The sequence below is a fragment of the Mustelus asterias genome, chromosome 9 (genome assembly GCF_964213995.1).
Source record: "Mustelus asterias chromosome 9, sMusAst1.hap1.1, whole genome shotgun sequence".
NCBI classification, from domain to species: domain Eukaryota; kingdom Metazoa; phylum Chordata; class Chondrichthyes; order Carcharhiniformes; family Triakidae; genus Mustelus; species Mustelus asterias.
This window is the reverse complement of record NC_135809.1, coordinates 61,341,194-61,363,426: the sequence shown is the minus strand read 5'-3', so window position 1 is coordinate 61,363,426 and position 22,233 is coordinate 61,341,194. Positions and strand designations below refer to the sequence as shown.

General features: G+C 46.6%; 1 protein-coding gene across 1 annotated transcript in view; it reads right to left on the bottom strand.

Moving 5' to 3' along the window:
• LOC144499231 (diacylglycerol kinase iota-like) overlaps positions 1 to 22,233 on the bottom strand; it is a 207,635-nt gene that overhangs the window by 105,453 nt on the left and 79,949 nt on the right. Inside the window, exons 4-7 of the mRNA XM_078221349.1 lie at positions 20,474 to 20,548; positions 19,104 to 19,160; positions 9,952 to 10,020; positions 8,545 to 8,616 (exon numbers count right to left, since the gene is read on the bottom strand). Coding sequence (XP_078077475.1) covers positions 8,545 to 8,616; positions 9,952 to 10,020; positions 19,104 to 19,160; positions 20,474 to 20,548 — 273 coding nt within the window. The remainder of the gene's footprint in view (positions 1 to 8,544; positions 8,617 to 9,951; positions 10,021 to 19,103; positions 19,161 to 20,473; positions 20,549 to 22,233) is intronic.

Below are 22,233 nucleotides of genomic sequence, written 5' to 3'. Positions count from 1 at the left end.
CTCCGAAAGCTTGTGTGGCTTTTGCTTCCAAATAAACCTGTTGGACTTTAACCTGGTGTTGTTAAACTTCTTACCTTATATTCTGTCCAATCTTCAGACCTACCACCTGGTTTTGCACTAGCATATGCTTTTTCTTTAACTTTGATATTATCTTTCTAGTTCCATGAATGGTGGGGGCCATCAAATGGTCGTTTTCTTACTGTAATGTATTCTGTGCCTTCTGAAATATGTTCTTAATTACTTGCCACCATATCCCTATTGATCTATTCGTTAACCTAATTTGCCAATTCACTTTAGCCAACTCTGCTTTCATGCCGTCATAATTGCACTTATATAAGTTTAAAAACTAAGGTGGGATTTTCCATTCAACCCAAAATGGGTTCGCAGTGGCGGAAGCAGCCTGTCATTGGCCAGCAGTAGGTCCTCTGGACCTGCTGCTGTCAATGGGGTTTCCCATTGAATGCACCCCACACCATCAAGAAACCCACAGTGGGGGTGCGCCATTGGTGAGACCAGAAGATCCCGCCAGCACGAACGGCCGAAAAACTTCGACATAGTCTCAGACCCACTCCTCTCTCCCTCAAATTGAATGTAAAATTCAATATTATTATGGTCACTGCTACCTCAGAGTGCCTTCACACTGAGATCATTAATTACTCCCATCTTGATGCACAATGCCAGGTCTAGTATAACCTGCTCTCTGGTTGGCTCCAGAACATGTTGTTCTAGTAGACTATCCCAGAAACATTCTATGAGCTCCTCATCAAGGCTACCTTTGCCCATGTAACTTTTCCAGTTATGGTTCAGGTTAGAAACTCCAAATTGTTTTACGAAGCCTGCCTGAATCATAAGTTTTGCATCTTGAATTTGGCTAGGATAAGCATGATATGTTCCACTTCAGGTGTGATTCAAAAGATCCACGAGGGAGCTTCTATCAAACAAAGTTTATTTAAGAATATAGTTAATATGTATAGAAAGAAAATTCGCAATAATTTCTAACAATTACAAACAAAAACAAAATAACTACTGTAATGTATAACCATTAATGAAACCCAATCAAACCAACTTCCATAAACAATCCTTTAACAGATTCAATACAGCATAGACTAATGCTCACATTATACTGGGATTGAGGCCGTTAGTTGAATTCTGCAGTCAAATACTTTTGAGACTTAGAACAGTTTGAAGACAAGACAGCTTCCCAAAACACCAGAGAGACTCTGGTCTAGCCCCAACAACAGCAGATTTTCACCCTTCAGAAAAGCAACCAACAGAATTTCCAAAAAAAAGGGAGAGGGAGAGAGACTTGTCTTTCAGCTTGAAGCTGTTAACACTCGAACTCCCAAAACTGAAACTGAAAAGGAATTCCTGTCACCTGACCTACCCACAGCTTTTTTTCCTCCTCCCAACCATTACATCACCTAAGGCTGTGAGCATAAATTTTTTAAAACTCTTAAAGGTACACTAACATCACAGTCTCCACACATTAAAATCTCCCACGATTATCGCTGTTCCTTTCTGACAAGCTCCAATTATTTTTAATTTATTTCTATGTGCATTCTCGGAGATTTCAGTTTTATCCTTTTATAACCTCTAGTCCAAGCTATTGATTTACTGTTACTTCTGCCGCTCTGTCACGGTCTGTTTTTCATTTCCCGTAATAATAGCTTTCCCTTATGCCCTGTCTCTAGCATGCTGAAAGAAACCAATGACATGAGACGAGCTAAGGACATAGGGGTCATTTTTATCTCTCATGGGATATAGGTTTTGCTGGGAAGACCAGCATTTGTTGTCTCATTTCTAATTGCCCTTAAACTGAGTGGTTTGCTCAGTTATTTTGAGGGCACTTAAGAGTCAACCACATTGCTGTGGATCTGGAGTCACATGTAGGCCAGACCAGGTAAAGGAGGACATTAGCAAACCAAATGGGTTTCATGATCACTATTACTGAGACTAGCTTTATATTCCAAATTTATTAATTGAATTTCACTAGCTGCCATGGTGGGATTTGAACCCATGTCCCCAGAGCATTAGCCCTGACCTCTGGATTACTGTTCCAGTGACATCACCAGAATGCTACCATCTCCCCAAATAAGAAACATGTTTTCCACCTGCAATGAGGGTCATTTTCTGAGACTAATTGTATATTCAAGAGATAGAATCCTTTATGGATTCACACCATCGGATTGACTGCTGACCCTTGAATTTACACATGCAGGCAGTCAACTACATGATACCAATCTGGAAAGCCAGCAATAGTTTCCATTCCCCCTCCATTCCCTTTCACTCATCTATATTAGCTAATATGAGAAGTGGCACAGTGGTTAGCACTGCTGCCTCACAGCCACCAGGGACCTGGGTTCAATTTCGGCCTCGGATCACTGTCTGTGTGGAGTTTGCACGTTCTCCCCATGTCTGCGTGGGTTTCCGCTGCCTGGTTTGGTTTCCTCCCCCTGTCCAAAGATGTGTGGTTTAGGTTGATTAGCCATTTGGGTTGCAGGAATGGGGCCTGGGTGGGATTGTGGTCGGTGCAGCTCGATGGGCTGAATGGCCTTCTTCTGCACTGTAGGGATTCTGTGATTGTATTTAAAAAAACTGCTTCTCAGCTGTCCAGGTCATGCATTCAACTGGATTCAAACATTGTACTCACTCTCCCAGTTAGTGACAGAAATGGTATCACTGTTGAACCTGTCAACCTCGAAAATGGGCCAGGCAGCACTTAGTTATCAAGGATCATGTGCCAGTCTTCAAAGTCTCCAATATGGTGGGCAGAAAGCACATATTCATTGCAAGCTAGAACGGCACTGCCCACCATATTCATAAAGGCTAAAAAAGATTGTTGTGCAGATATTAGTTACTTTGAAAATAAGGAGTCTATTAAAGGTCTGTCTGTCCAGCCACAACCAGTGAGGTAAGGTTTTAAAATAGGCATTCAGAGAATATGGACTACTCCGAGCAACGACTTCCCCCATTATAGTTGCCACTGCCTCCTTCTTAATTGCCACTGCCATCTCCCCCAAACCCCACTTAATGGATTAAGTTAACCTTCAGAATTAACCCCACTAAATGGGTGGCACGGTGGCACAGTGGTTAGCACTGCTGCCTCACAGCTCCAGGGGCCCAGGTTCGATTCCCGGCTTGGGTCACTGTGGAGTTTGCACATTCTCCTCGTGTCTGCGTGGGTTTCTTCTGGGTGCTCCAGTTTCCTCCCACAGCCCAAAGATGTGCGGGTTAGGTTGATTGGCCATGCTAAAATTGCCCCTTAGTGTCCTGGGATGCGTAGATTAGAGGGATTAGCGGGTAAAATATGTAGGGATATGGGGGCAGGGCCTGGGTGGGATTGTGGTCGGTGCAGACTCGATGGGCCGAATGGCCTCTTTCTGTACTGTCGGGTTTCTATGATTTTCTATGAATGCCCTCTTCCCTGTTTCTCCCCTGCATCAATCTGGGAGCTGCTGCTGGATATGCAGTGGACAAGCATTTTTCATCCTAATCCTAATTCGTACCTGTTATTGTCTGCAACTCATTGGCTCAATGCCAATAAGGCCTGAGGCCCACTATTAGCTGCACCTCAGGCATGACCACTCAGGTGTAGCAGCTGATCCCTGCACCTCCTCACATACTTTCCAGACAGGTTTGTGCTAGCTTTGACATCATCTCCTTGTATTGTCCGAATCACTGTTGCTTCAATAGGGCTGAGGAATTAAGGTGGCTCCCTGTACCTCTTCCTAAAGTATAGTTTTCTCCTTGCTATCTCTTTGTTGTCACCTAACATGTGCCTTTCTATTCCACTTCTACCTTGTCAGTCCTGCCATCACAACATGTGATAAAAATGACACAAATATGCTACCTGCCATTTTGCTGGTAATCTTAATGTCTGTTTGGGAGTTATTTAAGAGACTGGTGCCTCATGTTTGAATATATGGTTCTGGAATATATGCTCCATAAATGGATGTGGCCGACAAATCATTCCCCCAAAACTTTTTAGTTTATCACAGTGCTATCAGTCTTTCTATCAAACAAACACCAGATATTAATAATACCATCCAAAATAGAAATCATAGAAACCCTACAGTGCAGAAGGAGGCCATTCGGCCCATCGAGTCTGCACCGACCACAATCCCACCCAGGCCCTACCCCCACATATTTTACCCGCCAATCCCTCTAACCTACGCATCCCAGGACTCTAAGGGGCAATTTTTTTTTTAACCTGGCCAATCAACCTAACCCGCACATCTTTGGACTGTGGGAGGAAACCGGAGCACCCGGAGGAAACCCACGCAGACACGAGGAGAATGTGCAAACTCCACACAGACAGTGACCCGAGCCGGGAATCGAACCCGGGACCCTGGAGCTGTGAAGCAGCAGTGCTAACCACTGTGCTACCGTGCCGCCCTATTATATTTAAATACATTTATTATGCCCAATTCTCCTGACCCCATTCCCTATTCAGTGGCAGATAGAATTTAACCCTGAAAAGTGTGAGGAGATGCATTTTGAAAGGAGTAACAAGTTGAGGGAGTACTCAGTGAATGGCAGGACACTAGGAAGCTCGGAGGAACAGAAGGATCTGGGGGTGCTTGTTCACAGATTCCTGAAAGAGGCAAGGTTAATAGGGTAGTTAAGAAGGCATACACGACACTTGTCTTTACCAGTTGTGGCACAGATTATAAGTAAGAAGTTTAACAACACCAGGTTAAAGTCCAACAGGTTTATTTGGTAGCAAAAGCCACACAAGCTTTCGGAGCTGCAAGCCCCTTCTTCAGGTGAGTGGGAATTCTGTTCACATCACCACATCACAGATTATAAGAGCAGGGCGGTTATGATGGAGCTGTATAATACTTTAGTTAGGCCACAGCTAGAGTAGTGTGTGCAGTTCTGGTCACCTCACTATAGGAAGAGTGTGATTGCACTGGAGAGGGTGCAGAGGAGATTCACGAGGATGTTGCCTGGCATGAAGCATTTGAGCTATGAAGAGAGGCTGGATAGGTGTGGGTTAGAGCAGAGAAGGCTGAGGAGGAACATGATTGAGGTGTATAAGATTATGAGGGGTATGGACAGGATGGATAGGAAGCAGCTGTTCCCCTTAGCTGACAAGTCAATAATGAGGGGGGAATGACTTTAAAATGACGTAGGTGATTTAGAGGGGATTTGAAAAACAATTTTTCACCCAGAGGGTGGTGGGAGCATGGAATGCACTGCCTGGCAGGATATTAGAGGTGGTAAACCTCACAACCATTTAAAAAGTATGTGGATGAGCACTTGAAATATCATAACATGCAAGGCTATGGGCCAAGTGCTGGAAAGTGGGATTAGTGTAGATTTAGCTGGTGCAGACTCAATAGGCCAAAGGGCTTCCTCTGTACTATATGAATCTATGACACCCCCCGTCCAGATGTTTCAACCTTGTTTTAGTCCTGTGTTTGGCTTATTTCACTAACCTGATCTTAACATCTCCCAGTTTCAGGCCTGTTCCTAGCTTCAGCAGCTGTTAACAGCAGCAATGGCTTCTGGCAATAGGGCCTTGTAATAATCTTACTGAGGCCAGTTTTCCATCACGAATCACCAATTTATTTACAGTGGTATTTGAGCGCCGTTCGATGGTTACAGAGAGCAAGTAAGTCCCAAGTCTATCGACCGCCAGGCTGAGTGAAGCCAGGTGGTTTTAAACCCCCTGCTGCTCCTTCTCTATTGGATGAGCCTCTAGTCGCCTAATGGGGGAGGTCATACTCTATGAGACCCATGGAGCCCTTGTGGCCATCATAACAGGCCTAATTCTGCTGTCGACAGTCCACAGTCAGACATCCTTAAGCACTGATGCCCGCAACTGAAACCTCAGAACCTTCTTCCTTCCCTGACAGAGGGTGGGTGGAGGGGGATGCTAGGTCCAGGGCTAGATATTCATTTATAGAATCGTAGAGTAGTTACAGCAAAGGAGGCCATTTGTCCCACTGCCCAAGCCAGCTCAGTGTAAGTGACTCATTTACTCTCACGCCCCCGCCCTTTTCCCATAGCCTTTCAATAATTGTTTCCCCTTTTTAGATAATGATCGAATTTTCTTTTGAAAGCCATGAATGGAGAATACATTCCAGATCCCAACCACCCACTGTGTAAGAAACGGTTTTCCTCAAGTCACCACTGCTTTCTTGGACTATCATTTTAAATCTCTGCCCTCTAGTTCTCTATTGGGCACCATGCCAACATGGGAGAGGGATAAATGTATCTGAATCTAAATGTATCTGTAACCTGTATCTGAGGTCACCATTGCAGATGTCAGTGCAGTTTTCTCGAAGGTCAACCCACAGAAAGCGACTGGCCTGGATGGGGTACCCAGACGAGCACTCAGATCCTGCGCGGATCAGCTGGCGGGGGAATTCGCAGACATCTTCAATTTATCTTTGCAACAATCTGAGGTCCCTATCTGCTTCAAGGAGACGACCAACACCCCAGCATCAAAGAAAAACCAAGCAGCGTGCCTTAATGACTATTGTCCGGTGGCCCTGACATCCACCATTATGAAGTGCTTCGAAAGGCTAATCATCACACAAATCAATTCCAGCCTCCCGGACTGCCTGGATCTACTACAGTTCGCCTACCACCGCAACAGGTCCACACCAGACGCCATATCCCTGGCCCTGCATTTAATCCTGTAACACCTAGATAACAAAGACACCTATGTCAGATTCTTATTTATTGACTGCAGCTCATCCTTCAACACCATTATTCCGACGAAACTCATCTCCAAACTCTGTGGCCTGGGCCTCGGCTCCTCCCTCTGTGACTGGATCTTGAACTTCCTAACCCACAGACCACATCAGTAAGGATAGGCAACAGCATCTTCTCCAAGATCATCCTCAACGCCGATGCCCCACAAGGCTGTGTTCTCAGCCCCCTACTATACTCCTTATACACCTATGATTGTCTGGCCAAATTCCCCTCCAGCTCGATTTTCAAGTTTGCTGACGACATTACTGTAGTGGGTCGGATCTCAAACAATGACGAGACAGAGTACAGGAATGAGATAGAGAATCTGGTGAATTGGTGCGGCAACAATAATCTCTCCCTCAATGTCAACAAAACAAAGGAGATTGTCAGCGACTTCAGGAAGCATAGAGGAGAACATGCCCCTGTCTATATCAATGGGGACGAAGTAGAAAGGGTCGAGAGCTTCAAGTTTTTAGGTGTCCAGATCACCAGCAACCTGTCCTGGTCCCCCCATGCCAACACTATAGTTAAGAAAGCCCACCAACACCTCTACTTTCTCAGAAGACTAAGGAAATTTGGCATGTCAGCTACGACTCTCACCAACTTTTACAGATGCATCATAGAAAGCATTCTTTCTGGTTGTATCACAGCTTGGTATGGCTCCTGCTCTGCCCAAGACTGGAAGAAACTATAAAAGATCGTGAATGTAGCCCAATCCATCACGCAAACCAGCCTCCCATCCATTGACTCTGTCTACATTTCCTGCTGCCTCGGCAAAGCAGCCAGCGTAATTAAGGACCCCACGCACCCCGGACATTCTCTCTTCCACCTTCTTCCATCGGAAAAAAAGATAGAAAAGTCTGAGATCGTGTACCAACCGACTCAAGAACAGCTTCTTCCCGCTGCTGTCAGATTTTTGGATGGACCTACCTTGCATCAAGTTGATCTTTCTCTACACCCTGGCTATGACTGTAACACTACATTCTGCATTCTCTCGTTTCCTTCTCTATGAACGGTATGTTTTGTCTGTATAGCGCGCAAGAAACAATACTTTTCACTGTATGTTAATACATGTGACAATAATAAATCAAATCAAATCAATCAACTGAAATGGAAGGAGGGGGAAATCTCATCCTCCAGGACTGTCTTTGGCTGCAGCTATTTTAAACACAGTGACTCAAATTGTTCCCATCCTCAAGGCAAGGCTTGGGCATCCTGGGAAAACAGTCCAATGTTATGCATCCTCCCATAATTCTCCAGGTGCCAGGGACAGGGAATTAAGCTGTGATCATTGCCCACTTACACAGACATCCAGACAGCAATTTCCATCCAGAAGGACAAGGGAAGCAGATACATGGGAACAGCACCACCTGGAGGTTCCCTTCCAAGTCAATCACCATCTTGACTTGGAAATACATCACCGTTCCTTCACTGCTGCTGGGTCAAATTCCTGGACCCCCCCCCCGCTAACAGCACTGTGGGCGTACCTATACAACACAGACTGCTGTCGTTCCAGAAGATAGCTCACCACCACCTTCTCAAGGGCAAACAGGGATGGGCAATAAATCCTGGCCTAGCCAGTGACAGCCACATCCGGTAAATGAATAAAAAACATGCTTCCCACATGTCTGAGTGACTACTCTTGTATCCACGATGTAGAGTGGACATTGAATGATTTCCAGTACTTTGTCTCTCCATCTGCATTACAATGGCCCAGGACATTACAGAGTTGCAGCAAGCTGACAGAAGGATAATTCTGAGTGTCTGGGCTCACAGCTGAGGAACAGGATTCTCCATTAATCCAAACATCGACAATATTAAACCGTGACAGCTACTTACTGCTTGCTTGCACCAAGAACAGCTGATGGCTATGATTTCCTTTGTGTGGAATGAAAACTTCTGCTGGAAACCCTGTAGAATAAAAACATTGCGAATTACAGGCCAGCAGAAGAACCACAATGACCACAACAGTTATTGTTCACAGTCTCCCAAAGAGGGGAAAAGACGCCTGGAACATTATCAGGTTCAAGACATCAAGAGGGCTTGATATTCCCATCTGACTACTTGGACTGATTGGAGTGAGCTGTTTCCCCTGTCTGACAGGAGATGTTTGTGACCCGAAGGGTTTCATTAACATTCCGATGAGGAGTTGCTCAGTGTTTGGAGGATGCAGGTAATTTGGCCAAGCCACTGCACAGCCAAATCCCACTGGTGTGGAGCTACTCATGGGATTTGGAGCCTAAAGGAGGTCTGAAAGCTGAGATGGGCAACCTAAGCTAATGAATGGCCCTCCCTCATCTCAGTGGGTCGCAAGATTGAAATCAGGCTTGTTCGCTAACTACGTATGGCCCTTAAATAAGATTGAATACATTTAATATATGCCGAATATTTCATAACAATTCATAGAAAGTACTCAATCATTCCTTTATTAATAAAACTGTCATCAACTGCAAGTGGTAAAAAACAAAAAATATTTTTGCAGGTTGCTCACCACTGATACTGCCCTCCGATTGCTTTGGAGAGCCTGCAACACTGCCTGATATTGTCGTGGACACTGGCATTCCCTGTGATTGCTGTTTCAATGTCTAAAGCATCAAGGGCTGCAGATCCCAAATGATATCAGGTTATAGAGTGGAGTTTCTCCTCAAAGGAACACAATCCAGGAGCCCGTAGAGCACAATGTTCAAGTAAGAGGCCAGGAATTTGCACACCCATTCAGATATCCTCTCTACTTCAAAAGGGAAGACATCTTGGAGAATAATTGACACATTTCATGCACAAAGTTAAATCCCAGCCTTAATTCCTATTAGGAGCAGGAATAGGATATCACCAAAGTATCACTACTCAGAGAGTAGTAAGGGCGTGGAATGCCCTGCCTGTAGCAGTAGTGGACTCGTCAACATTAAGAGCATTCAAATGGTTATTGGATAAACATATGGATGATATTGGAATAGTGTAGATTAGAGAGGCTTTAGATTGGTACCACTGGTTGGCGCAACATCGAGGGCCGAAGGGCCTGTACTGCGCTGTAATGTTCTATGTTCTAAGTGATAGTGATTGGGAAGAGGGGAATTTTCAGTAGTTATGAATGGGAAGAGGAACGAGATATCATGGTGGGGATCGAGTGGATTTGGAACAGTAAATGGGATATCACCCTGCAGTCATTAAAAATAGGGAGAATATTTGGGATATTACAGTGATTGATAGGCAGATTGGAATCAATGGCACTGATGGAGAGATTCATACCTTCCCACATTGCTTGCACTTCCCTTCCTGGCGTCGTCTGTGAACCCAGTGATGCCTCACAAAACTCTGCTGAATAGATCACACACATTATGTTATGCCCTGTTTGGCAGGAATGCAAATTAAAACTTTAAAAGATGATTGTTGAAAATAGATTCAAATTAATTATTTTCATTACTGCTTTTGCCACCTATCTCTGGCCTGACGTCACACCCGTCCTGTGGCGATGTGGAGGTATGGAAAGCAAATAAATCCTAAGCTTAATTTAACATGGCACAGTGCAGTGCTGGACCCTGGCTGGCACAACATACCTCACACCCTTCGACCTCACAATTCATAGAGCAGCAGAGTATTATTCTAGATTAGGTGTGTCCAACCTTTTTGCTCAGGGGCCATATTTGCATATTTTTCTCACTCAAGGGTGATGAGCAAATTTCGAAGAGATAAAAGCAAAATACTGCAGATGCTGGAAATCTTGAAATAAGAACAAAAAAGGCTGGATAAACTCAGCAGGGCTGGCAGCATCTGTGGAGAGAGAAACACAGTTAACGTTTCGAGTCCATGTGACCTGTATCTGTAGAAGGGTCATACAGACTCAAAACATTAATTGTGTTTCTCTCTCCACAGATGCTGCCAGCCCTGCTGAGTTTATCCAGCATTTTCTGTTCTTATTTCAAGATTTCCAGCATCTGCAGTATTTTCTTGAGCTTATTCAGCATTTTCAGTTTTTATTTCAAAAAGATAAGGTTTGGCACAATGGAGGTTCCTGGCTCAACAAAGGCAGGAGCAGAATCGTGAAGGGGAATGGGTGGAAGGGTCTGCTCCACATGCTGAGGATGAATTCCAGAGAGCCATCACCGAGATTCTCTCTAAACCCAGGGTCCACAGAAGGTATCTAATATGGGGAAACTAATATTGGGGAAACTATGCAGACGCTGCGACAACGGATGAATGAACACCGCTCGACAATCACCAGGCAAGACTGTTCTCTTCCTGTTGGGGAGCACTTCAGCGGTCACGGGCATTCGGCCTCTGATATTCGGGTAAGCGTTCTCCAAGGCGGCCTTCGCGACACACGACAGCGCAGAGTCGCAGAGCAGAAACTGATAGCCAGGTTCCGCACACACAAGGACGGCCTCAACCGGGATATTGGGTTTATGTCACACTATTTCACATAAATGTTTCTGCTTTTTTCCTCCTGAGTCTTTATCATGCGATCCTAGAATCAGAATTTATGTCACACTATTTGTAACTCCCACAGTTGCGTGGACCTGCAGAGTTTCACTGGCTGTCTTGTCTGGAGACAATACACATCTTTTTAGCCTGTCTTGATGCTCTCTCCACTCCCATTGTTTTGTTTCTTAAAGACTGGATTAGTTGTAAGTATTCGCATTCCAACCATTATTCATGTAAATTGAGTCTGTGTCTTATAAGTTCTGTTTGTGAACAGAATTCCCACTCACCTGAAGAAGGGGCTCAGAGCCTCGAAAGCTTGTGTGGCTTTTGCTACCAAATAAACCTGTTGGACTTTAACCTGGTGTTGTTAAACTTCTTACGGTATCTAATATGTCAGAGAATCAGTGTCGCTGAAGACTACACATGTCAGGGACTGATTGGTCATGATTGCAACCTTCTGCAGGATTTGGCACCACAGGGACTTTGAGGGCATTCATTGCCAGTACCACTAAAAGTTACTTCAGCGCTCAGTTTTTATACCAGTGGTTCGCTCCAGGGCTCCACCGGTGACCTCTGCAGGATTTCACAAGTCTCCGTACACAAGCGCATCCAGGATGCGACAGGTGGAATCTTCACGAAGGCGCACAAATTCGTCCATTTTAATCGGGATCAGGAAAGCCAGGATATAAGAGTGATGGGCTTTGTGCAAATCTCTGTTATTTTACAGATGCACGATGCCATTGACTGCATTCACATGGCACTCAGATCTCCATGGCACAAAGCTGTGAACCATGTGAACCACAAGGGATTCCACTCACTGAATGTGTGGCTGGTCTGCAACCACACCAAATGCATCCTCCAGGTATATGCTCAATTCTCAGGGAGTGCGCACGATTCCAACTTTCTGAGCTGCTCTCAGATCACTGACATGTTTCAGGGTCCATGGTAGCTGCCAAGTTGACTCCTCAGGGACAAGGGTTACCCACTGAGGAGGTGGCTGATAATGTCTGTGCCGAGGCTGCAGAGTGCAGCTGAGAAAAGGTATAATGAGGCTCAGGCTTCAACTCACACTTTGGTGAAGCAGACCATAGGGATGCTGAAGATGAGGTTCTGGTGCCTGGACCAGTCTGGTGGAACCCTGCAATACGATCCACAGAGGACGTCACACATCATGGCGCTGAAACAGGGGGAGGAACTACCTGAGGAGGAGATGTAGGAGCAGTACATCTCCTCCGATGAGGAGAACGTAGAAGGGAATGAGGTTGAGGAGGTTCTACAGGGAGAGGATGAGGGAATGAGGCAATGGCGAAGTCCAAATAAGACAGGCAAACCTGTGATATGCTAATTGCCACTTGGTTCATGAAGGGTGATGAGGACATCCAGTGAGGACATCCCATTATCTTCACATGGCTTCGGTGAGCATTGCTTTTGGTCTGATAGATGGCAGCGTACACTCTCTGTGGTGAGCCTCCTGTCATGGGATGTAGCGATTGCCCATGGTCCCTACATTCCAGGAGGAAGATGGTGATTTGCAGTGGGGACAGTGCATAGATTCTTACAGAGCTTCTGTGAATGTCTGACTCCTGTCTGGTTGATGGCAGCTCACTTGCTCTCAATAACATATCATGGTGATTCAGCAGGGAAAGTTTCACCTCTTGTGGCAACTTTCATGAGCTGTACCCTTGAGGAATAGTGTCACCGGGGCCTGAAGCAGATGGTAAAGAGGGGGCAGCAGCAGCTCAAAGGTGCAGAGAGCACACATTGAGAATGTCTAGAATGAGTGATGCCAGCCCTTTACATTTTGGGAGACATACTCATTCCCTACGAGAAACAGGCATGATTGATGTGTTTGGTCAGTGTGAAGGGACACCACAAATGTGTTGGAAATCTTGCACAAAGCGCAGGGTGGAAGCCCTGGAATGAGCACCCACCTTTTTCTGGTGCAGGAATCCAGATTTCAGGCCAGGTCTATAGAAACACAGCTCATCAGAATGAGAAGCCATAGAAAGGGTGAAATCAGTGAGACTTTATTTACAGTGGTGTAAATGTGCTTAACACCTGTGCCCATGCTGTGTAACTGGAGCTTCTTAACCTTTTTAACCCTGTGGCTCCGTCTTGGTGCATCCCCAACATCCACAGCAGAGATGGAAGCAGTTTGTATGCCTTGTTGTCTGTGATGACTTTGGTGGGCATCCTCTGGGGGCCAGAGGCTCGGAGGGCCCCGGCCTGCTTTCGGGATATTGCTGTGTGGCAGAGTCACCTTCCTCATCCTGTGGAGTGGAAACTGAAGCAGTCACAGGTGGAGGGGATTCGGACAGTGAGACACTCCGGGAGTCACCTGAGTGGATGTCCCCAGGATGTGCACCAGCTGATTCTCCTCCCCATGGGTTGTCAAAGACCCTTGGCTTCCTGCTTGGGATAGAGGGGCAGCTGGAGTGAGCTTGAGAAGCTCCACTATCCTCCACCGTTGGTACTCATGGACACCAGCAAGTACCTGCGCAATGGAGTGCGGGTCCTGCACCATGGTGTGCATGGCCCCGTGGAGTATGTGTCCTACAGCATGGAGCACATGTCCTGAACCATGGAGTGTGTGTCCTGAACCATGGAGTGTGTGTCCTGCACCATGGAGTGTGTGTCCTGCACCATAGAGTGTGTGTCCTGCACCATAGAGTGTGTGTCCTGCACCATAGAGTGTGTGTCCTGCACCATAGAGTGTGTGTCCTGCACCATAGAGTGTGTGTCCTGCACCATAGAGTGTGTGTCCTGCACCATAGAGTGTGTGTCCTGCACCATAGTGTGTCCTGTCCCATGGAGTGTGTGTCCTGCACCATAGAGTGTGTGTCTTGCACCATAGAGTGTGTGTCCTGCACCATAGAGTGTGTGTCCTGCACCATAGAGTGTGTGTCCTGTACCATAGAGTGTGTGTCCTGTACCATAGAGTGTGTGTCCTGCACCATAGAGTGTGTGTCCTGCACCATAGAGTGTGTGTCCTGCACCATAGAGTGTGTGTCCTGCACCATAGAGTGTGTGTCCTGTACCATAGAGTGTGTGTCCTGTACCATAGAGTGTGTGTCCTGTACCATAGAGTGTGTGTCCTGCACCATAGAGTGTGTGTCCTGCACCATAGAGTGTGTGTCCTGCACCATAGAGTGTGTGTCCTGCACCATAGAGTGTGTGTCCTGTACCATAGAGTGTGTGTCCTGTACCATAGAGTGTGTGTCCTGCACCATAGAGTGTGTGTCCTGCACCATAGAGTGTGTGTCCTGTACGAGTGCAGGACAAACGTCTTCTATCAAGGTCTCCATGGTGCTGCCACCTCATCCGTGTTGACCTCATTGTGTTGGAGTGTTGGCACAATATCTCACACATAACAGATCCCCCCATGCAGCCTTGGATGTGTGTGTCTGTGTGTGTGTGTGTGGGGGGGGGCCAAGTGAGTGAGTCTGTGGGGGGTGAGTGAGTGTGCATGTGCCAGAGGAGTGTACCAGAGATTCCTTCCAGATTTTCCTGAGTTTGCCTTTGGAGCTCCTGAGCCATGACTGAGTCCAGAGGCTCCTCACCGGAGTAGGACTCAGCATATTCCTGCTCCCAGCAATCCTCCCAGAGCCGACACTCTGGGACACCCCTGCCTCTGCCTGTTGAGGCTGTGAGGGAGTGATGAGCTCATCTGATTGTGACCTTGAGGCTACTCCTGAGCTTGGTCCCACTCCGTTGTGTGCCCCTGCGCTGATGAGTGATGTAATGGTTCTTCGATTTAGGAGTCTGTGAATTCCTCCTCTGTGCTGCTCCCAGGGCTGAGTCGATGATCTGCCTGGTTAGACTCCCAGGACTGTCAACTAAAGAAAGGAGACGTCATTAGTTCATGACAGGAGACACGACTCACAGCATGGATGATTCAGTACGAGTTCCTCACTTGGTTTATCACTGCTGACCTCACCATCAGCACAGGGGCGGTCAATAACATCCCCAGCCAGCTGGATGCCTCTGTCTCAAAGTCCATGAACACCTTCAGCTCTGGCATCCGTCCCCCAATCTGGGATCTCCGTCTTGCTGTGAGCCAACTTTTCCTGCATGAAAACAGATGGAGAGAGTGTAAGCAGGATGTGTGCCAGGGCAGATGGTGAGGATACCTGGTATGTGTGGACAGTAGTGGGACCAGCAGGCAGTGAGGACACAACCCGCAGGGGAGATGAGGATGTGTCTGGGAGAGTGAGTGGTGGTGTCCCTAAGCTGGAGGTGGGTGAGATCCCAGGGATGTGTGGTGTGTGTGTGTGTGTGTGTGTGTGGTGTGAGTGTGGGTGTGTGTGATGCGTGTGTGTGTATCTGTGTGTGTGCAGTCTTCTATAGGGAGTTGACACTGACCACCACTGCCATTGTCTTGCATGCTGGGCTGGTGACCTTGCTGCTAGGTTTCCGTCCTGAGTGCAGGTTGATGGTGTCACTACAGGTCTCAACAGAATTGAGGAGTCTTTCCAGGGAGGCGTTGGAGGATTTCAGACTCACTCCCACACACTCACTCACTCCTCGACACACACTCAGTCACTCATTCACTCCTTGACACACACTCAGTCACTCACACACTCCCACACACATACACTCGGTCTCTCCCACACACAAACTGAGTCACTCACTCAATCCACACACACTCAGTCAATTACTCACTCCCACACTCAGTCACTCCCACACACACACACTCAGTCACTCACACTCCTCGACACACTGAGTCACTCAGTCACTCACAACCACACACACTCAGTCACTCACTCACTCACTCCCACACACACTGAGTCACTCACTCACTCCCACACACACTGAGGGCCCGATTTTACCATTGCGTCACGCTCGTTTTCGGGTGCGAAAACGTGTTAAAGTCGGGCGTAAGGCCATTAACGCGATCCGCGCCAGCATCCGCGCAGATGGCCACTTTACCGAGGCCCGGGAATGACCGCGATCCAATTCGCGCCCGAAATGGACGCGACGGCGACTTAAATGCATTTGCATGTATTTCAATTGAATTAATGAACTGCCCGCCCAACTTTATCAGCATTTCCCCCTTTACCGCCGCATTCGCCGATCCGGAATCGGATCGAAATGGACATGCTGAATAAAAGTCTGATTCAGGCGCCCCAGCTGCTGAAGAGGTAAGTTCAGAGCTTCCAACAACTCTCTGACTCAGATTGATGGTGGGGGGCGGGGGGGGTGGGGGGTGGGGGAGGCGGGCCAGATCATTCTCTGGTGAGGGGGATGAGGGAGGAGGGAGGCCCGATCATTGTCTGGTGGGGGGAGGGGGGGTGAGGGGGAGGAGGGCAGATTGTTGTCTGGTTGGGGGGGCGGGGAGGGAGGCAGGCCAGATCAGTCTCCGGTGAGGGGGTGAGGAGGGAGGAGGAGGCGGGTCAGATGTACCTCGGGGGGGGTGGGGGGGAGTGAGGCCAGATCGTTTTCTGGTTCAGGCGGGGAAGAGGGAGGCAGGTAAGATATATCTCTGGTGGGGGGGGGGGGGGGGGGGGGGGGGGGGAGAGGCCCGATCGCTCACTGGGATGGGGGGGGGAGGCCAGATGAATCTCTGGTGGGGGGAGAACAGGGGGGCAGGGGGGTCCACTGCCACTCTGCGGGCGATCGGTGGGGAGAAGGGGGCAGGGGGTCGCCATCAGTCTGAGTCGCGGGGGGGGTGGGGTGTTGGGTGGACAATGGGGACACTTATGTTGTGGGGGTGAGGGCGAAGTCTGTGGGGGCCATCGCTCCCACTTTTCGCCCCCAGGCCGCTTTATCCACTTTTTGCAGCTCGGGAGCGATGTAACACGGGCACGCTTTTTCAAATTATTTTCTAACTGCGCATGCGCAATTCAAAGCTCCAATCGTTTCAGGCGTGCTAAGCCCCGCACACAGCGCAATTCAGACTCGCGATTTTTTTTTCAGGCTAAGTGCATATGGGGGCGCCTGAAAGCAGATTCCCAAGTCGGATCTGAATTGCGCTCAGATTCAGCACTTAGAATGAAAATGGTAAAATTGGGCCCTGAGTCACACAGTTATTCCCATACAGACACTCCGTCATTCGCTCTCACACACACTCTCATTCACTCACTTTCACACACACCCAGTCACTCACTCACACACACACACTCGCACACACACACACACACACGCGCTCACTCACTCACTCACTCCTGCACATATACCATTTCATGCACTCCCACACACATTCTCATTCAATCGCTCTCACCCACATTCAGTCACTCATTCCCTTCCACACACACACACTCAATCAGTCTCTCACTCCCAAACGCACACTCCCCAGACCCAATGCGACCTTGCCGTCCCTGGATTGCCAACACTGCACACTCTCCATGTCGGTCATTCCTGGCTCCTTGGGCTCCACCTCTGCCCATTGTTCAAACCCTGGGTTCCAGCTCCATCATACCTTCATTTCCTTCTGCCCAGCTACCTTCAGCACACTCACCAATGTCAGTGTTCATTGCTCCTCCAATCAGAGGCTGCTTCTCTTCCTCATTTGTTGCTGATAGGCTCACTATGCACAATTCTTCCATTGAAACTCATTTCTTTGACAGGAATTTTGAAAATTTGTTTGGGTACCTTGGACAAGCCTGATTTAGTCCCTCGCAGGTCTTGGAATAAAACTTGGGTGGAAGTTTGCACTCTATGCCAGAGTGCTGGCTGGGGCAGGAAAACCGGCAGTAACTCTGCAGCTGAACAGTCGAGTTTTCTCTCCAGATTCTCTGGTAATCTGTGCACAGAGAATCTGGGGGCATAGTTTTTGCTGTCATGCCAGCAGGCCGGGACCTGATAGAGCTGGCATCGCAGACCCCACAGAAAGCGAGGTGCTGTTTTTAAAGAGCACCCTGATCTGCATCAAAATAGAACTACCCCACAGCCCAACAGAAATGGGGGACTGCTCCCAATATAAGTATTAGGGCAACCCTTCCTCACAAAATCACTGGGGCAACCCCCGCCCTCCCCAAAGTACATAAGAGGAACCCATCCAATGGTTCTCCCCACTAGCACAGTTCCCTGGCAGTACCATTCTGGGATTGCCTGGTTGTAAATGCCAGGAAGCAGTGCCAGGTTACTGCCCAGGCATGTCCCTGTCCCCCAGGGCTTACCTTTGTGACCCCAATGGGTTCCCCTCGACTGAATCATGTTTATCAAAGCCTATTGTAAACCTCGCCAACTTGATATCATGTCACATCATCAAAGGGAAATTCCTTACCTGAGGAACATATGACGGGGAAGCCCTTTTAACTACATTTAAACTGATTTAAATGAGTTGTTATATCATCAGCGAGGGACAGGGAAAATCGGAAAATGAGATCTTACCGGCGAGAATCTAGTTTTCCGATTCCCGCGAGGTTTTGCACCCACATTGCCATTTGCGCTCACGGTGAATGCAGGTGCAATATTGTCTCCAGTGACTGAACTCAACTCCCACTCTGATTTGAGCATGCACCAAATTCACCCACATGTTCATTTACCTTTGCGCTTCCAGACTTCCTCTCTTTGCTCTCCTGACTAACATTGCCAGGTAACAATCCCATGCACTCTGCCTACCTACCTTCTGGCATTTCACCCAAATAGCTAATGATTGCTGCCAATCTTATCCTCACCCTGATGCTCAAACACACATGCACTTTCCAGCAGGAGTCATTCTACTGTGATATTGAAACAGGGACCTTGACTGAACTTTCCACAATCAGCTGGGGTCTGCTGTAGCTCCTATCACACCACCTGTAAACAGTTCAATACATTGTGAATCAAATCTAGAGGATTTTGTATAACTCAATACTACAGTAAACCCAATATCTGGAGTAACCATTTTTATTTACTGAGGTTTAATTATGAATTATTGTTCCAATAATAGACATATAAGTATTTTCAATACAATAAAGGAGATGCTGTTCTTGCTTTGCAAGAAAACTTTAGGATCTATGAGTAAGAGCAGCAATTTGTAAGGTTCCAGTACTCACCTCCCTGAAAGAACGGCTGCCTCCCTCTCTGTATGTTGGCTTGCAATGGAAACTTATCTAAATAAAACCAACAACCAGAATTTCCAATGTAAGATTGTGTTTCCTCCAAGTCTCTCATTCTAACTCTGTCCCACAAAGAATTGAGAAGTGTGATTGAGAAAATATGAAAACAACCTGTTAAAGTACACCGGGCCCAATGTTGACCATTTTGTGTTTGCCAGTTCAAAATTTTCCATACACTGAAGTTCCGATAAAGGGTTATGGGGATAGTGGGTGTGAAGTATTCAATCAGCCGTGATAGTATTAAATGGTGGAGAAGGCTCAATGGGCTGAATGGCCTACTCCTGTTCCTATGATCCTATGAAGTCAATGAGTGGGACAATTGGGGGTTGGAGACAAAACCCTCCAGCAGCCTGGGATCCATGAGAACCAGGCAGATGTATCACAACTTAATTCCAGCTTTGACAGGAAAACTAGGAAAATTGCACTGACATGATATCGGGGATGTTGGAGATTTTACAGAGAGTAACCTTGGCTTAGTCGTCACAGTGAAATTATGTGCATATATATAATCTTTATCATTTATTCCAGCAATGTTCCAAAGTGCTTTGTACACACTGAAATAGTTTGTCAGATTAGCTAAGCATGACAGTGGTATTATACTCAGCTATAGGCCACAAACAGCAGTGGATAAGTGATTGTTAATCTATTGTTGGTGTTAGGTGAGAGAAGAATGTTGGTCTGGATATCGGGAGAATTCCCCTGTTCTTCTCTAAATAATGCCTTGGGATCTTTAACATCCTCCTGAAAGCATGAGTTTCACTCAGACGGTGTCACCTCTGACAGTGCATTAATCCCTCAGGACAAGATGAGGCATAAACATTAACCAGGACACAGAAAGGCTTCCTGGTCTTCTTTGAAATTGCATCATGGGATTGTTAGCATCCACTAGCAGAGGCAGAGACCTTATCAAAAAAGATGGCCCCTGAAAACCTGGTACCCATTGTGATAATGTGAGCTTTTATAAGAAAATTATGTTTTGGACGACCTCTTTAATTCAAGGTAAACTGGAGTTGTGCAGAGCATCAGATGATTTGTTATGTGTTCTGCCTGACAACAAGCCTCTATTGTTTGTTTGCCATGGCGACCAGGACGCAGACTTACTCTACATACAAATTGGGATTTCTGCCACCTCATCAGACACTTAAGTCACACTGATAATTTAAGCACTTCATGTTTGCCCGACTTTGGGACATAAAGAAAAGTATGTAAATAGCAAATTGAAGCATAGAAATTCCAAAAACTGTCTCCTTGCTTGAAGCCACATAATTTATAAATAGTTATAATATCAAGGGCCAGATAGGTCTTACCTTCTCCAGTTGTTCCACGCACACTGTATGCACTATTATCTTGCATGCTGCACACTTTCTTCTTGGAGCTGACTTCTGTAAAATGAGGAGAAAAAAAAAGATAAAAAACAATAAGAAGGGAACAAAAGGTGGGATTTTCTGCTCCCCTCTCCCGTTTGTTGGCAGCGGAGGCAGCTCACCATTGGCCACCAGCGGGAATGTTCAGGTCCCACCGAAGCCTACAGCACAGCCTTTTGCGTGGCTCACCCATACTGCCGTGGGGAGCTGTGTTTGGCAGAACCAGAAGACCCCATCAGCAGGAAAGGACAGAAAATTATGCCCAGAATATATCCAAAATAACTTCAGTTTATTTCCGATAAAGTTCACCACTTCACTCTCTGATTTACACAGCGATCTTCACTACAGTCACTCTTCAATTTACACAGTGATCTTCACTACAGTCACTCTCTGATTTACAGTGATCTTCACTACAGTCACCCTCCGATTTACAGTGATCGTCACTACAGTCACTATCTGATTTACGCAGTGATCTTCACTGCAGTCACTCTGATTTACACAGTGATCATCATTACAGTCACTATCTGATTTACGCAGTGATCTTCACTGCAGTCACTCTGATTTACACAATGACCTTCACTACAGTGACTGTCTGATTTACACAGTGATCTTCACAACAGTCACTCCCTGAGTTCAGAATAACCCTGACTGCAGTCACTATCTGATATACACAGTGATCTTCACTGCAGTCACTATCTGATGTACAGTGATTTTCACTGAAGTCACTCTCCGATTTACACAGTGATCTTCACCACAACCACTCTCTGATTTACACAGTGATTTTCACTGCAGTCACTCCCTGATTTACAAAGTGATCATCACTGGAGTCACTCTCTGATTTACACAGTGATCTTCACTACAGTCACTCTCTGATTTACACAGTGATCATCACAAGTCACTCTCTGATTTACACAGTGATCTTGACTACAGTCACTCTCTGATTTACACTGTGATCTTCACTACAGTCACTCTCTGATTTACACAGTGATCTTCACTGCAGTCACTCTCTGATTTACACAGTGATCTTCACTGCAGTCACTCTCTGATTTACACTGTGATCTTCACTACAGTCACTCCCTGATTTACACAGTGATCATCACTGCAGTCACTCTCTGATTTACACAGTGATCATCACTACAGTCACTCTCTGATTTACACAGTGATCTTCACTACAGTCACTCTCTAATTTACACAGTGATCATCACAAGTCACTCTCTGATTTACACAGTGATCTTGACTACAGTCACTCTCTGATTTACACTGTGATCTTCACTACAGTAACTCTCTGATTTACAGTAATCTTCATGAAAGTCACTCTCCGATTTACACAGTGATCTTCACTACAGTCACTAGCAGATTTACACAGTGAACTTCGCTGCAGTCACTCTCTGATTTACACAGTGATCTTCACTACAGTCACTCTCTGATTTACACAGTGATCTTCACTACAGTCACTTTCTGATTTACACAGTGATCATCACAAGTCACTCTCTGATTCACAGTGATCTTGACAACAGTCACTCTCTGATTTGCACAGTGATCTTCACTATGGTCACTCTCTGATTTACAGTAAACTTCACTACAGTCACTTTCCGATTTACACAGTGATCTTCACTACAGTCACTAGCTGACTTACACAGTGATCTTCACTACAGTCACTATCTGATTTACAGTGATCTTCACTAGTCACTCTCCGATTTAGA